Source organism: Larimichthys crocea, chromosome X (genome assembly GCF_000972845.2).
Source record: "Larimichthys crocea isolate SSNF chromosome X, L_crocea_2.0, whole genome shotgun sequence".
NCBI lineage: Eukaryota > Metazoa > Chordata > Actinopteri > Sciaenidae > Larimichthys > Larimichthys crocea.
The window spans coordinates 30,172,443-30,189,000 of record NC_040020.1 but is presented as its reverse complement, the minus strand read 5'-3'; the positions used below and the strand labels follow the sequence as shown (position 1 = coordinate 30,189,000).

General features: G+C 37.9%; 1 protein-coding gene across 6 annotated transcripts; it reads right to left on the bottom strand.

Annotated features, from left to right (window-relative positions):
• Window positions 1-305: 305 nt before the first annotated feature.
• Window positions 306-16,451, bottom strand: LOC109138304 (uncharacterized). 6 transcript variants are annotated; one of them, XM_019258171.2, is made up of 11 exons: window positions 16,434-16,451; window positions 6,064-6,118; window positions 5,064-5,238; window positions 4,852-4,966; window positions 4,632-4,734; window positions 4,324-4,411; window positions 4,037-4,203; window positions 3,590-3,791; window positions 3,085-3,172; window positions 2,915-2,993; window positions 306-1,988 (listed from the first exon to the last, which is right to left on the bottom strand). In XM_019258171.2, the coding sequence occupies exons 3-11, from the start codon at window positions 5,161-5,163 to the stop codon at window positions 987-989; spliced, it is 1,944 nt and encodes a 647-aa protein (XP_019113716.2). In that variant the 5' UTR covers window positions 5,164-5,238; window positions 6,064-6,118; window positions 16,434-16,451; the 3' UTR covers window positions 306-986. The 6 variants fall into 6 exon arrangements, with proteins under 6 accessions (XP_019113716.2, XP_019113708.2, XP_027138577.1 ...); XM_019258163.2 differs by lacking the exon at window positions 16,434-16,451 and adding an exon at window positions 13,816-13,904; XM_027282776.1 differs by lacking the exon at window positions 16,434-16,451 and adding an exon at window positions 13,816-13,891 and having other exon boundaries at window positions 6,059-6,118.
• Between the last annotated feature and the right edge of the window lie 107 nt (window positions 16,452-16,558).

Sequence of the window (16,558 nt, the reverse complement as noted above, 5' to 3'; positions counted from 1 at the left end):
TATTTTAAAAACTGAAGTTTTGAGCAGGTAATTTGTGTTTATCTGTCAGCTAGATTCGACCTCTCTGAGTATCTTTATCTGTCACATTTAACAAAGTTGGATGTTTCAGCTATCAGGGAGGATATTATGTTATGTTGACACTTATTACCAGTGCCCCCAAAATACTCTTAATACTTAATTAATCAAAAGTCAAATAAACAAGTGAAAACAAATCAGTGGTGATGGTGGTTCAGTTCTTGATGAAAACCTTTGTCTAAATATGCAGTTTAATTAAAATTAAAATTTACAAAAAAAATGACAGCAAGTCTTTTGACTTTACAGAGGTCAACAATTTATATATTTATTCAGTTTTGGATATAGCTGCCACAAAAATAAGTCATTATAGTTTGTTTTACATGTGACTGATACCATTAAATATTAACAGTGTTTGACCAAAGGGTGGTGCTAGAGACAAATGTTTCAATCAGTGCACCGTTTACATGGCTGATTACAACAGAGAAAAGCACACACGAGTCATGATAACAATATCTACATTCTACTTTAATTTACATTTCACTTTTCTATGTCCAGATATCTGCATGTATACATTCATATTGAAGAAGTAAAAAATGTATGTAAGAGCTTGCACTGAAATAGCTGATCAACAGGATATTTAGTAGCACTGTCAACAGTGCAATGTAAAAACTCTTTAAGCTAAACACATGTACATATTAAATGTATAAAATATAAAATTATTTCCCCCTAAGGTTTAAAAAAAACAAACATTTGCATTTCAGAAGCTGACTACACAGGTTAATAAAATTATATAATAATTGACATAAATATTCATAATGTAACAGGGTAGAAAAAATAAAAGAGTTCAATATGACTGAGAACAAATGTGAGAACATACAAACTACTGTTGACTGTTACGGATCCTGCACATGCTACATGCTATACCGTACAGGATTTACTGCAAGGTCTATTCAAGTGCTTTATGTCTGCTTTTAGCTCTGATCCTGTCTTACTGGCATGTACCCATCACCAGAGGGCTTCACTGACTTGGTAGTTGACATAAGAGCAATCCTCTCCAGTATATGACTTGGCAGAGGTGCCGGAGCTGAATTTAAACTGGTCCCAGAAAAGTCCAAAGGCAGTGGTATGGATGAGAGCAAGAAACTACTGGAAGAAGGTGGAGGAAACAGGAGACTAGTGGATTCTGTGGACTTATCAACGTCCTCCAGGCTCTCCTCCTGACTAACCTGCTCTTCACCCCCACTACTAATGCATGAATCCAGGCTAGGGAGTTCAGAGTTGTCAACCTCTAGCTTCTGGACTCGTTCATAATCTGAACAAACCTGAATGGACCCTTTGTCAAAACTACCTCTACTGCCTCCAAAAAACTTCTGTAAATCTACTTCTTTTCCATTCCTTCCCTCTGACTCCTCCTTGCCTTCAGGACCACCATCATCATGGCAATCGGTCACATTGATGCTATCTGGCTCCAGGCTTTCTTGACTGACCTCTTCACCACTGCACATGCCTGAATCTAGACTTTGGAGCCTGAAACGTTCGACCTGGGGCTTTTCAACCTTCTCATAGTCTGAAATTACTGGCAAAGGCTCACTGTTGTTGCTGCCATTAGAAAGCAACTGGAGGAGCTCAACTTCTTTCCCTCTTACTTCAACCATATCCTGTTCTGCAGTTTTATCTTCAGCTTGGCTACCAACCGGTCCATATGGTGTATCAGCACCACAGGGTTCCAGGTTCCCTGTAGTGAGCAAGGGGATAGGAGGAGGAGGAGGAGACAGCTCAGAGTAACTGGGGTTGGAGAAGCTGGAATTGGTCGACTCATAGTTGCTTTCCCTTCGCAGCTTCTCTAGCAGTGCTGCCTCCATCCCCCTGGGTGTTACAGCATCCACAGTGGAGGTTACCTCCACAGAGACGATATCCACCGGTTTCAAGAAAGAATGAAAGGATTCTTTGGTGAAGTGAGGACTCAACCAGTTCTGGAGAAGAAAAGATAGAGAAGTAAGAGAAGGAAGGATTAAAACTACAGAAGACTATGAATTTATAAAGCTGCATAAAACTGCCGGTCAACCCAGTGTTTAAAGTTTAAGTCTCTTTTTAATCTTGTGATCAAAAAGGTAATATGTCCTTTGACTAATGAGTCATGTTTTTCTGTCTGGTTTCACATCCTACATACATTGTACATCCTACTGTTTTGTGTCATGTGGTCCTAAGCCTTTTTAGTATGCGTCTTTATCTTTACAGCTACACTAATCAATGTTTTTATGTTAAATGAGTCAAATTAATGTCACCATGTGTGCTGGTAGCTATGAACCCACAGAAATTCATCCCCCAACTGCAGTTTTATTAGCTTTATGGAGCCTTTTAACATCTTTCAGCTAATGGTTTTGGTTTTCTGGCTTGAAAATCATGGTTCAGTCTCACTGCTATTGTCTTGTTTCCAGCTGCAGAAGGACAGGAAAAAGTTCAGATAAACCCACTGTATGCTAACTGCCCTCCAATTGAAGAAAGTCAAACATCTAGCAGCTGATGCAAATGCCAGATACTTTTGTTGGTGGCTACAACAGAATTAAAAGAAGGAAGAATATTGGTCTCTATCTATATCTATCTTTATCTTGTGTCTATAATGTAAATTAATGTAAATTCTGCTAATGTGTTCACTATAGTAATGCATCATTGTTGTGTTTACAATTTGTTCTGCTGCCCCCAGGTGGCGAAAAAACTAATACAGCTTATTTGATTTTCTAAAATACTGTTTTTACACAGTATGAAACATTTTTCAAGGAAGCAAATATTGCAAAAATAAATGTAAATCACTGTAAATCAAACCTGTGTTTTCAGTAGAATTAGCAGCACACCTTGATTTAAATAAGTTTTGAAGAATAGGAAGATTTAATGAACGCACCTCGAAATTTACATCCCGCAAAAATGACTTTTCAGGATTCGGTAGAGGTGGACCTCTGATTCTCTTTACTATGTAAATCCTGAAAGATAGAGAAAAATAAACATCAGATATAATAATGATAATGATAAAAATGTCTTGGAAAAGTACTTGGTGTGGTTGTGTCTGCTTACCAGGTCGTTTTGTTGGTCTTAAAGAATATAAGGAACAAGGCAAATGCTACCACGCATCCAACAGTGACCATAACACCCTGAGCAACATCTGCCAAACACAGGACAGAGCATGTCACATTAGCTATAAGATGTTGTATTTATTCCACTATATCCACAATCTCGCCTTTTTAATTATCCTACAGTAATCGTTATGTTTAATCAACAAAATCATACAGAGAACTTTCAGTCCACAATAGTTTAGACTGAGAATTCGACCTGTTTGCCCAAATTATACTGTAGCATCAGGTATGGCCTGTTCTTTACTGATAGCACAGAATACATAAAACTGTAAAAAGTAAACTGACTGATGAATAATAGCAACAAAGTGATTAAGCAGATTTCCTTTCAATGTTTTGTATCCAAGTTTCCCTCCCAGGAATACGAGTCATTCATAAGATCTTGCTTTCCACTCACTGTATTTGTTAAACTAAACCAATTAGCTTTGTTCATATTTTGCCACCTTTACCTGATGGTGGTGGTGTTGGTTTTACTTTTCCAATGGGTGACACCCATGATGCAGTGCGGCTCCAGTCACTCCAGGTTGACACATATACAGCGCCCTGGGCGGTCTTCACTCGAACACGTGCTTCATACATCTCGTCTTGTATCAGATCTGGGAGTATAGCTCTACAGCTCTTGTCACATTGCATTTCTTTTTTGTTTTCATCCTGGCAAGAAAGAAACAAATGTGTGGATGTTTAATAAACTGATTTTCATGTCTGTACGATTACTTTTACTTGGATTTCTTACAACTATAAGACATGAATTATTTCTACAAATCATTTAATATTACTAAATATTAAATATTATTATATAATATTAATATTAAAACTTCTTCAACACTTAGCCATATCTAACATACACACTCATTTATTTGTTCACATACTGACATAGATACAAAATATATACACACACTCCATTGCTGATCCTTTTGTTTCCACTGCAGTTGGGAGCGGAAAAGTGAAATTCTCGTCTCGCCAACTTGAGGGACCCAAGAAACGGTGGTAATGTTATAAACTGTGGTCAAGTTAGAAACGGTGGTAAAGTTGACATCTGGTTTGGACGGAGGATTCAGCTTTACTGTAACATAACACACACACACACACACACACACACACACACACACACATAGTTTTAGATCATCATGAGTAGCACACAAGGAAAGTCACATAGAGGTGATATATTTCTCATTGTACTCACTGTGACAAACTGGCTTGTAGGAAAATCTTGAACTTTGATTCATACTGTCACAGTTCAGATCAATCCTCATCACATGGGAGGACAGAAACTAAGAATATTTTTAAGAAAAGGATTTTGCTCTTAGAAAACAACAATGAACAATAGACAGCACTTTAAGGTTAGGTTATTCAAGGGTGTTAAATACTCAAAGGACAGTTAATATTTGGGGGACTACACTTCCACTACCATACTCTTTTTTCTTTTTTGACAAGCATTATGAGTTTTTTTGTTTTTTTTTGTCACACTTCTGTCACACTTCTCAGACTCACAATCAAATAGGACTTGAAGACCATGGTGCACTTCTTGAGCTTTGGTCTGGAGACGTCAACAGGCTTCAGTGTACAGGAACTCTTGTACCTATACTTAGATGTACTGTTAAAAAAAAAAAAGTGTTTCAAGTATGTTTTGCTATCATTTGGGTACATAGTAACTGCATTTCCTCTCAGGATGTATCTGCTCAGTTTTTATTTTCGTAAATGCCAGACTTACCTGTCCTTTTCACCGTGAATTGTGCACAGACTGTCTGCATGCTCAGACTCATATGTGCAAGTGATGGTATTATTGTAGTCATTGTAGCAGATGAGATCTGTGTGAAATAATGGAGCTGAGATGAAATGAAAAGCTTTTGTTAGTCTTGTATAGCTTTGAAATCAATTATGTTTGAAAATGTAAGAATTTATGTCGAGTTATCAAAAACTCACATCCATCTGAGCGGCTGGGGCATTCCTGTGTGTTGATGGTGCAGACAAGAGTCAGAACGAGGAGAAGAAACAGAAGAGAGGGTTTCTTATTTCTCTCCATTTAACATGTCTCATGCTGGATGACTCAAAGAGGTGGAGGACTGATGGATTGTTCTTGCTTCACCTTCATCTCATCCTGTACAGATAAAAAGATACAACTGCTAACACATGGCAGAGGGATGACAGAGATTGTATGTTCTTCAGCTTTATTTTGTGGTGTTCCCATCCATCCATTTTCCATAACCACTTATCCATGTTCTGTATCCTGCAATACGTTAATCTCAACTTTTTGTCTGAAAGACTGAAAACAGCACCCCCCTTGCTGGGATCCAGAGTCCTGCTCAACAGCACTTAAACCTGCTATGTTTAGATTTAAAGAAACCAGAATGAAAAGCAGCTTCTCTGGTTAAATATTTCAAACTAGTTTAACCTCTGACCACACCAGCATTATCAAATGAAATCCAATGAAATCAAATCTGATTTTATTTGTATAGCCCAAAGTCACAAAGTGCATTTGCCTCGGAGGGCTTTACAATCTGTACAGGGAGTGACACCCTCTGTCCTTAGACCCTCGGTTCCCATTATCAGTTGCTGCAAGGTGTTAAGTTAAACCACTGGATTTTGAGTCTGTTTTTAAGTTGTTCTGTAAGCACAAATGTTTATTCTTCACTTTACTTTTTGCGTTGTTCTTGACACCTTTGTAGTTGTGTGTGACAGCAGCTGATGAATAATCATGCTGTTAATAATAATGGGTGTATAGAGCTTTGCAAACCAAATGTCTGTGAACTGAACAAACTTTGGCAGAAGTTTTTTTTTTTTTTATACCAGTGTCTCATAAAAAAAGGAAAATACCCCAAATTAAAACAGAGCAGCAGGTATCACATCCTCCCTTGCCATCTAATAGTAAGCTCATTTACATGCTTGATTTTAAAAACAGGCATTAAATATGAACTTACCTTACCATTAGTGAAGCTGCCCAGTAACTGCTTCAATGCACTGCTGTTACTCCGTTTGGCCTGTGAAAGAACATCAGACGAGTTTTTATGTAGTGGAAAGCCTCTACCTCATAATGACGATAAACAGAAGATAACGTCTATACTTTCCAAAGGTCACTACTAAGAAATGTAATCACAAGTCAAGATCCGTCCTGTAAGTCCTATCTCAGTCTAAATTTACCCACGCCCATAACTCAAAGTGTAAAAGGTGTAAAAGGTGTAAAAGCGGTTTTCACACTTCAGAGCATTTCCCTGTTGAACTAATAAACAAGGGCATATTCTAATAGCAATACCTGCTGTGAAGCTGATATAATTACAAAAACTAAAGACTAAAAATCCACAATATGATCCTCATACAGGTGGATACTGCCTACTTCAGTTGTGATGTTACAGTTTCTGACTACAAGGTTAATTGTTCACCGTACTTTACTTCCCTGCAACCTTTTCCTTTCCCCACTTTTATGTATTTACACACACGCACAAAAGCATGGTATGGTGTTTAATATTTCAAAATTAATGCATGTTTCTTTCCCACGTTTGCCCTTTGTGGCAAACATTCAATTGATACATGTTGATCTGTAGAACTTTTAACCACACTGACATTTAAACTGTCAAAAACAGGATGAAAAATAGAAATGTGTGTGTGTGTGTGTGTGTGTGTGTGTGTGTGTGTGTGTTCGTATAATTTGTGGCATGTGGTTTATTACAGCCCACTGCAAACGTCCCACAAACACCCACAGCCCCAAATGCAAAAACGACTTTCACTCTGCACAAAAACATCACAATATCTTCTTAAGGATTTGCAGTGTATGCACATACACACACAGACATATGCACTGCTCAAAAAAAAGTTAGGGATAACAAGTGTCTGGATCATGAATCGACTGCAAAAAGGTTTAGTTCAATGACAATATGTATTTAAACAGTCCTCTTCATCATGTTTTTCACATTTTGACCAAGACAACACTTAACAGTTGATCAATATCCCTAACTTTTTGTGAGTAGTGTACAGTTGGAACCAGGAAGAAGCCATTACTCTAAAAGAAACATAAAAAAGCCAGATCACAGCTGTGAAATATGGGGGTGGCAGAATCATGTTGTGGGGTTGTTTTGCTGCAGGAGGGACTGGTGCACTTCACAAAATAGATGGCATCATGAGGAAAGAACATTATGTGGATATACTGAAGCAACATCTCAAGACATCAGCCAGGAAGTTAAAGCTTGGGTGCAAATGGGTCTTCCAAATGGACAATGACCTGAAGCATAGTGCCAAACTGGTTACAAAGTGGCTTAAGGATAACTAAGTCAATGCTTTGCAGTGGCCATCAGAAAGTCCTAATCTCAATCCTATTTAAAATTTATGGGCAGAGCTGAAAAGGCATGTGAGAGCAAGGCAGCCTACGAACTTGGCTCAGTTACACCAGTTCTGTTCGGTTGGCAAAAATTCCTGCCAACTATCGTGAGAAGCTTGTAGGATATCCAAAACGTTTGACCCAAGTTATACATTTTATGTCAGACAGTGAGGAAAAAAAAGCATATATGTCTTTTTATATAGTGTATGTAAACTTGTGGTTTCAACGGTATATGTATATACACTGTTATTTTCACTTTGATATGCTTGGAAGAGAGATTGATCAATAAAGTTTTGAGAAGATACACGTTATCTATCAAGAATAAATCACATTGTCAACAATTTTTCATAATCATATATATATAATATATAATATGATATTAGATATATATATAATATATATATAATATATATCTATAGATATATATCCTCTACTGGTATGTATACATTTTTTTCTTTTTCCGTTTCCATGCATTAGGGGAAGGCACCAGTTCTCGGCCACCAGTTTATGCGCTTTAATAAAGGTCAGAGTGTGTTTTCTAAGAACCCAAATGTTCCATTTCACAGGTGCGCTTCCTGCTAACAACACTTCCTGTTCTTAAAACAGCAATAATCAGATTTCAGGTCATGTTCTCGGCAATCATAAGTGTTACTTCTCTCTTATAAGAGATATAGAATTGCACCAGTATTCAGGAAGTTGGTACTTTTTATTGCTATTTCTGACAGGCGAGAAAGGGGAAGCTTAGTAAACGACAGTTGTAGCTGTTGTAGCTGCCACTTTCAAGGGTCTTAAGGCTTAAACCCAGTGTCAGTCATAAACCACTACCTTCTATGAAGATGAAGTCCATCTGAATCTAGTTCATCCCATTTTTGTGGTTCTATCTGAGCTGATATGAAAATATCTGAAACAGTCCTTATTGAGTGCTTGAGATGGCAAAATGGAACACTTTGGCCTAATTGTACAGAAAAAGGAAATGTCATCACTGAAATAATACAGACGTAACTGCAATATGGCCATGTGCTATGTATGGAGGCAGATCAATTCCCATAGGCTGTATTTAGACGGATACTGTCAGACAAGGCAAGACAATAAAAGATAAAAAATAAAAAAAAGCTAATGAAGGAAGTTGCTTACATTTTTTTCTGTTGCCCATGTACAAATTATCTATAAGACTGTAATCCCCTACACTTCAGTGCAGGAAGCTTATCAATTAAGCTCTAATTATATATAATATGATCAGGGTAATGGGTAATTCAGTTTTTAGGCAGTTTAACTCAAAGTCTGTTTCAGTCGATACCTGATTAACATCAAGCATTATAGTATTGTTGCTACTGCAGTACAGCAGCAGTTCACAGGGTATAAGGCTTTGTCTGAGGTTTCAGAAATCTGTATTTTCCACAGTAACGGTATGGTGTGAAATCCCTGTCTGTGTAACTGTGTGTAGTGTGAAAACTGATGGTGGCTAGCTATAGCTTTTATATCAAAATGCAATCTTTCCATTTCAGAACCAAATGCAACAGAAAATAGAGCCCAATCCCACTTCCAACTCAGTCAGCTGACTGGGACCATTCAGACTTTTAGTTGCTCCAAGTGCATGAAACCACTTTCTGCAATGAAAGGAATGATAGAAGCAAAGGAGCAAAACAAGAATTAACATCTGCATTGGTTTCCACCACCGGGGACAACTGTTGGTGAGTAAAGGGATGAAGTTTGATTCTAGTCTAGTCAACAGGTGTTAATGTTAAGGTTAGTGATAGTTTACAAAGGTAGCTAACAGTATACTGGCTGTGTTCACAAGTTAGTTATAGATAGTGTGCTGAAAGAAAGACCTATGGAAGAGTCTTGCATAGCATTGTTTCTTTTGATAGGGATGATCACACTTGTCTTTTGGGCATACAGTAAGCTCCTCCTAAGTTTGTTCAAATTATGAGCTTGACAGGTGATCAATTCTTAGCTGCTTTAAAGCTCCCATGACAACTTTTGCATATTTTTACGTGTTTCCTGCAGACAGGATGGTCTTCTTATGGATACTGATTGTGAGTCTGTGTCTATGAGTGAACGTCAGCATCTACTATCCAATGAACAGAGACAAACCTGGGGCTCCAGAACCTCTTAAACAAATGGTGGCCTGTTTGAATTGGAATACAGTACCCAAAATTAGTATTGGGCTGTTTTTCAGGTAGACATGGTTTGTAAACTCTCTATTGTGATTGGAATCATGACAAGATATGTTCAGTATAGTGTACTTGCTCAGTCTTATAATATATTGATGAATTCAGCAGGATTATCTTCTGCTTGGTAAAGGTATCAAGTCTATAAAGTCACAGAACTTTATAATAAAGTCCAGTAGTGTCCTGCCCTCTCTGATTGTGTCAAATTAAGACTGATGTCATGAGATTAATGGCATGATGTCATGCTGTATAGTCCACAAACTTCCCCAGCTGAGTAATTATCGTGCTTTTTCCAACTGAACCGATTTGACTGACTGATTTCGTGATCAGCAGCTGATAATGGGAAAGGCCTCAGTGGGGAAGAAGCACTTTGAATTACACTCAACAACACAACATCAACTCTGTCTAGTCTTGGTCTAGTCTTTGTCAGCCACTATCTACTCTGCAGTCTACCTCTTTCTAACCTCTTTCACCAAGATAAGTCTTCATTTATGCCGTCTTCTTCTGACATTTGGACTTCCCCTAACCTGCTCCAACTGAAATGAAAGCGCTGACACTCTCGCTTTCCTGTCTTTTTTTCTTTGCTCTCTCTGTTTCACATAGATAAAGCACAGAAAAAAACACAAACTACACACACTACACAAAAACCACTTCCTAACCCACTACTCTTCCAAGAAAGCTACTGCTGTTTCCAAAAAGAACTAGAAAAACTCATTCACTACCCGATAAGTATACTCTTCCTTTCTTGTCGTATACTGATACTGGTGTGAAAACTACTAAGGTTCTAATAACTGTCGTCACCAGGCAGAAAATAAGTCTCATCCTAGCACTTGCATTATTACTGACTACTGAGGTGACTAGTTTCACAGAACATACAAACATTTCCACTTATTCAAATCAGTTCAAATTTCAGTGTGTTTAACAACATGTATAACAATGATGACATGTACTTGGAGGCTCCTCATGAAGTTAGTGGTACCACTAGAATCAGATGGTGTTTATTGTTAGATGACCATTACTGATCCTTATACTTAAGTCTAGACTGAAGCTATACCACAGTCAAACAAAGCCTGTGGGATCATCTGTTTGCATCAGAAACAGAGGACACACACTATGTGGGATGAACCCAAGTAATAAAAACATCAGTAGTCGAGATTGTCCTAATGACAACAGTGCCCCAAAAACCCAACAAATCACTCATGTTGACCCAAACCACAGGACTTTCCTAATACTTGCCCTTCCAATAGATAAAGTGCAATAAAGTGTCTTCTGTTGCTAACCCTAACCATGACAAAGCTCCTAGATATACTCATATATTCACAATATATTCTCATTGACATCATCACCTGTGTTTCTTTTAGAAATAAATGATTAAATAGTCACCTGTGTGTTTTAATCCATAGGTGCAATAGTTATACTCACATAATTAAAGAAATCTTATACAGAATTTGTAACTGCTTCACCGTATATGCATGACACTTTTCTGCACATTAGTGCCCCACCAGTGGTGCCCCTTTTCTAATTGAAATCCAAGGATTGTGTGAGAGGACCACAATAAAATATGCAACCCAGCACATGTAGCACAGTGAAATATAGAATATACACAACACACAGGGCAAGAAAGAAAAGGCAATTGTTGGCTTGGTTATGAAGCTATAAATGGAAGAGTGTGGGAGTGTGATGGTGGGAGAAATTAACATGACTGGCAACAGCAGCATGTAGCATGTAGGAGGAATGGCTGAAACAGCAGCAGCAGCAGCAACATGACTGATCATCACGTGTGTGGGCTTGTCAAGTTATCTATTCAACATGTACTGGATTGATTGCCACAAATGTTAAAGAAAGAGCTTCATTGGCTTGGGCAATGTGGTTCATTCGTGATCCCAGAGAATAAAATGTGCCTCCAGTGCCAGCATCAGGTGAAAATGTCAGTGTATTCAATACTTTATCAGCATGTCAGCATGAGCATTTAGCTCAATGCACATTTAGCTCACAGTCCCACTAGGATTCGGTAGCCCAGATGTGTCACAATCCACAGGACTCTGCAGTGTGAATTCAGTGTATATGTGGCTGTAAACTCTTGTATATTAGGAAAAGGTACATACTGATATGGCCCAATTTTACACCTAACCACCTTTATTTATCAGTATTTTTGAAACATTAGATTCTATTTGGCTAACAAATTGCCCCAATGACATACTTGACTATCCACCAAAGATGACAGGAGATTGAAAGATCATAAAAGAGGACATTGAGTTCAAATCATCTTGTCAGACTTCACTGATTTAACTTAACACAAGTGTGTCTAACTTTCAGAGAAAAGAATGACTTTTAAATGTTCTCAGAAAGGTCTTGCTGTGTGTCATCATGACATATTCTTTCATCGTCATTACCACACACAAACTATCAACAATAATAGCAACATCATCAACGCTCTATCTATCATCCACTCACAATTCTGCTAAAGCACAATTTCCTGTCACAGACTCATTCATGACAGAAAAGGAACCCTAATCTATATCAAAACATCGCTCTTGACCAAAGTTAATTATAACAAGAACTTACCTGTCCAGTGTCTTTCTGTGGAGCTCTCTTCCCTTTATGTTACTGTCATCGTACTCATTCAAAATGTTTGTTCCTCTTTAAAAACTATACTATCTGGTCTAAAGTTCTAATGTGACGTATTGGAAAAAAAAGAAAAAAAAACACTGTGGTTTGGTGGTGTGGTTTTACTGAAGGTGTTATCTGGGTGAGCGATCCATGTATTCGAGAACAAGTGTGAAACATCAGGGTTCAGGGTGGAAATCCCTTTTAAGGTTGACTCTTTTTTTTTTTGGCCTGCTTTGACTTTCTGTTCCGTGTTTTATTGCCGCTCATTTCATTTACCACTTCAGTTTCAGGCAGAGTAGAAACTCTGAGTTCTGGTTAATTATTGCCTCTTAAAAATGTCATTGTGTTACTGTCGCATGTGGTGAGAAGTAACAACAGTGCTGTGCTTTCCCCAACTATGTACACACATGCCTCAATACAATCTCAGGTATCCTTAATTAGGTGCCTCTTTAACTTACTTTGTTTTTCTTGCCCAGAGTTACATGACAAATTTGATAGCACTTACATGAATGTATGGTAAATACGGAGCTACAATCAACAGATGATTAGTCTAGCTTACAATAGAGACTGAAAACAGGGGGGAAACAGCTAGTCCAGCTTTGTCCAAAGGTAACAACACTACTAGCAACTCTATTGTCTGTGGAGCTATCTTTTACTATCATAGTTCGACTGGATGGTGTCAAAATCCACAGGATTGTTAGCAGTGTGAGTTGGACAGATAGGGTGGTTCCCAAATGTATGGTTGTGAAGCAGTCACACATGTATGTGACTACTATATTGCTGTAAACGGCCTACTACTCTAGAGTAAATTGGACATTTGCATAAAGAAGTTGGATTTTACAGAACTGAGGAACTCAGGCAGCAACAGATGGATGCAGACAGGAAGCATCCCTCACACACATGGGGAAATACTTTTGTATTGAAAAAAAAAACAACAACTTGATCTAACTCTGAAGCTTCATATTAACTTCAGTGTGTGTATTTTTACACAGAACCAGGACTGTGGACTCAAATCTTACAGTTTTATGTTAGGAAAGGGATCCTGGCCAATAAATGATCAACAGATGATGTTGCCTGAATCTTAACACTTCCGGTTATAAAATCTCCAGTTTGCCCCAAAGCTCTTCTTTATGGCATCGAATTTGTTTTACTTTGGAGCCCCTGAGTGGTAGTATGAAGACAGATAGCAATGTACACTGCTAAGCAAAACACTGTAAACCAACATTTTAAAGTTACATTTCAAAACCATCAGTGGTCCTTCACAGTCAACAGATGTCATTAGTGATCTATTAGTCCTTTCAGCTGCAAGGTGCCCATCCTATCACACTGTGACTCTCAACTTTTTGTAAACCAACATACACAAATGAAACTTCTGTTCTGGAAACCGTGTCTCTCACATCTCTGTGTGCAGTGACACATGAAACACTACAACTGTACTGTATACTTTAAATGAAAAACTGTCTGTTGTTTTGCTGCCCTCATGTGGAAACATTTTGTTTCTGTATATTTGTATCAGTTCACCTCCAGACATTAAAACATTTGAAGTAGAAATACAGTAATTACTTTATTTGATCAACAAACTCACCAGTTAGGGCCAGGATGAGAATGAGAAGGCTACTCCGACAAGCCGAACCAGCAGAGTGAAGTTTGGTTGACTGTTTTTTTTTAACTCTTTTATAGTTGTAGTTCTTACTTCATGTTGTAGTTCTCAAAAATGACACGCTCTCTCCTCTTAGAAAAAAAGGGGAAGATGGTGACTAAGATTGATTTCCCTTTAATTCTCTGCCATATTTACTGTGACTAGCAACAGTTTTCACTGTTAATTGAGGTGTGTTGATAAGCAAGTGCAAGTGCTCAATGCTTTTTCATGGAATACTATTTTTTTAAATTATTTAATTTAATGGAAACACTGTTCAAAAATATTTTAAGAAAGAGGGTAAAGTGGAAGTAAAAAGTAGGAAACTAAGTGTACAACCTGTCATTTCCCCACATTTATGTATTTACACGCACGCACAAAAGCACTGTGTTTAATATTTCAAGATCATGTTGCATGCTATGGTTTGTGGCATTCAGTTGATACGTGCTGATCTGTGAACTCCTTTTAACCACTCTGACATTTAAACTCTGTCAAAAACAGGATGAAAAATAGGAAATGCCCCACACCCCTACACACACCTGTCCTGTTACTTGCCCATGTACGAATTATCTTAGTGTAATATGACTATAATCCACTACACTTTAGTGCAGGCAGCCTATGGACGTATGATTTTAACTCTGATCGATTAGACTCTAATTATGTGTAATGTGATCATGGTAATCACAACAAAATACAAGGACGGGCCTTAGAAATCAGACTGCTGAAACAACATAGATGTCGCTAATATACATTTGATGATGATGTATCATCTTTCTTTCTTTCCTTAGTTCCAATGTTTTGTATCAGAAGTCTGGATATGGATCTACGTTTCCTGACTCAACTCGTTTCAGCCTTTTATACTGCATTTGTAGCGCAAAAATCAGACGCATCGTGTCTCAAGCGGATGCAAACAAATGCATTTGTTACTTCTAGGCTGGACTATTGTAACTCTTTGTTATCAGGATGCTCTAATAAGTCTCTTAGACAGATAATTCAGAATGCTGCTGCACGTGTTCTGACAGGAACCAAGATCAGAGATCACATCTCTCCCATTTTGGCTTTTTTGCATTGGCTACCTGTTAAATCTAGAATAGAATTTAAAATTCTTCTCCTTACTTACAAAGCTCTCCATGGTCAGGCACCATCGTATCTAAAAGAGCTCATAATACCTTACTACCTCTCTAGAACACTGCGCTCTCAGGACGCTGGGTTCCTTGTGGTTCCTTGTGTATAGTTTTCTAAAAGTAGATTGGGAGCCAGAGCTATCAGCTATCAGGCTCCTCTTCTGTGGAACAAAATACCATTCTGGGTTCGGAAGGCAGACACGGTCAACGCCTTTAAGAGTAGACTTAAGACTTTCCTTTTTGATAGAGCTTATAGTTAGGGCTGGCTCAGGTCATCCCTTAGTTATGCTGCCATAGGATTAGACTGCCGGGGGACTCCTCTCCCTCTCTCTAACGCTTGCGGCTTTGATTGTCTTACTTATATTTTCACTCTTGCTACATTACAAACAATCTATCTGCTACAAAAAGGACAAACCCATGCAAATGTATACTTCATATTCTTAACAGTATACTACAACAAAACCTCTGAAATTTTACACTACATATCCCTCCTCTGTGACGTGCCGATGGTTTATGGTTATAGGTTTATTTGTCCTTGTAGGTGGAAACTCTAGAAAAATCCCTCTGCCGATGATAATCCAGAAGCAATCATATAAACCATAACTTATCCCACACCTCTCTGATAGCTGCATAGTTCCTTTTCTGTCGTATTTTCTAAAGTTATATGTGTAGCAAAAAACACATCTTTATAGCTTGGGCAATGTGGTCCATTCATGATCCCAAGGAATGAAATGGGCCTCCAGTCTATCATGTCATAATTTCAATGTATCTTATACACTGGACAACAACAGCATGTTAGCGTGAGCATTTAACTCAAAGCACAGCCCTATTAGGATTCAGTATTCCATTACTATGACTATATAAACAAAGCCGGTCCCAAGCATACAGTCTTAAAGCAATCATTCGTGTATGTGTGGTTGTAAACTCTAAAAGAACATACTTATATGGCCTTTAAACACCCCAATACACCCCAACTGTTTGCTTAACTACCTTCATTTATCAGTAGTAAGACCTTCCCCAATGACATACATGACAATACAACGATGATGACAGGCGATGACAAAGCTCAAAAAAAGAGAACCTTGATTTCAAATGATCAATCACTGAAATAACTTTGCACAAAGTATGTCTCACTTTAAGAGAAAATTCTGACTTCTAAATGTTCTCAGAAAGGTCTGGTTGCGTGTTATCATGACATATGCTGTCGTCATCACTACCATACACACTTAAACCGTCAACCATCACCAGATACAATAAAACCACAAACAACTAACATCACACTTTTAATCTATCATCAAAAGCACGTCATGAACAAACACACTCCATCATCATAATTCTGCTAAAGCACAACTTCCTGTCACGGATATATTCATGACAGAAAAGGAATCCTAATCTATATCAGAAAATCGCTCTTGACCAAAGTTAATTCTCACAAGAACTTACCTGTCCAGTGTCTTTTTGTGGAACTCCCTTCCCTGTATGTTACTATCATCGTGTTTAAAATGATCGAGCGATAGACTCATTCAAAATGTACTGAGAAATTTTGTTTCTCTTTAAAAGCTATACAA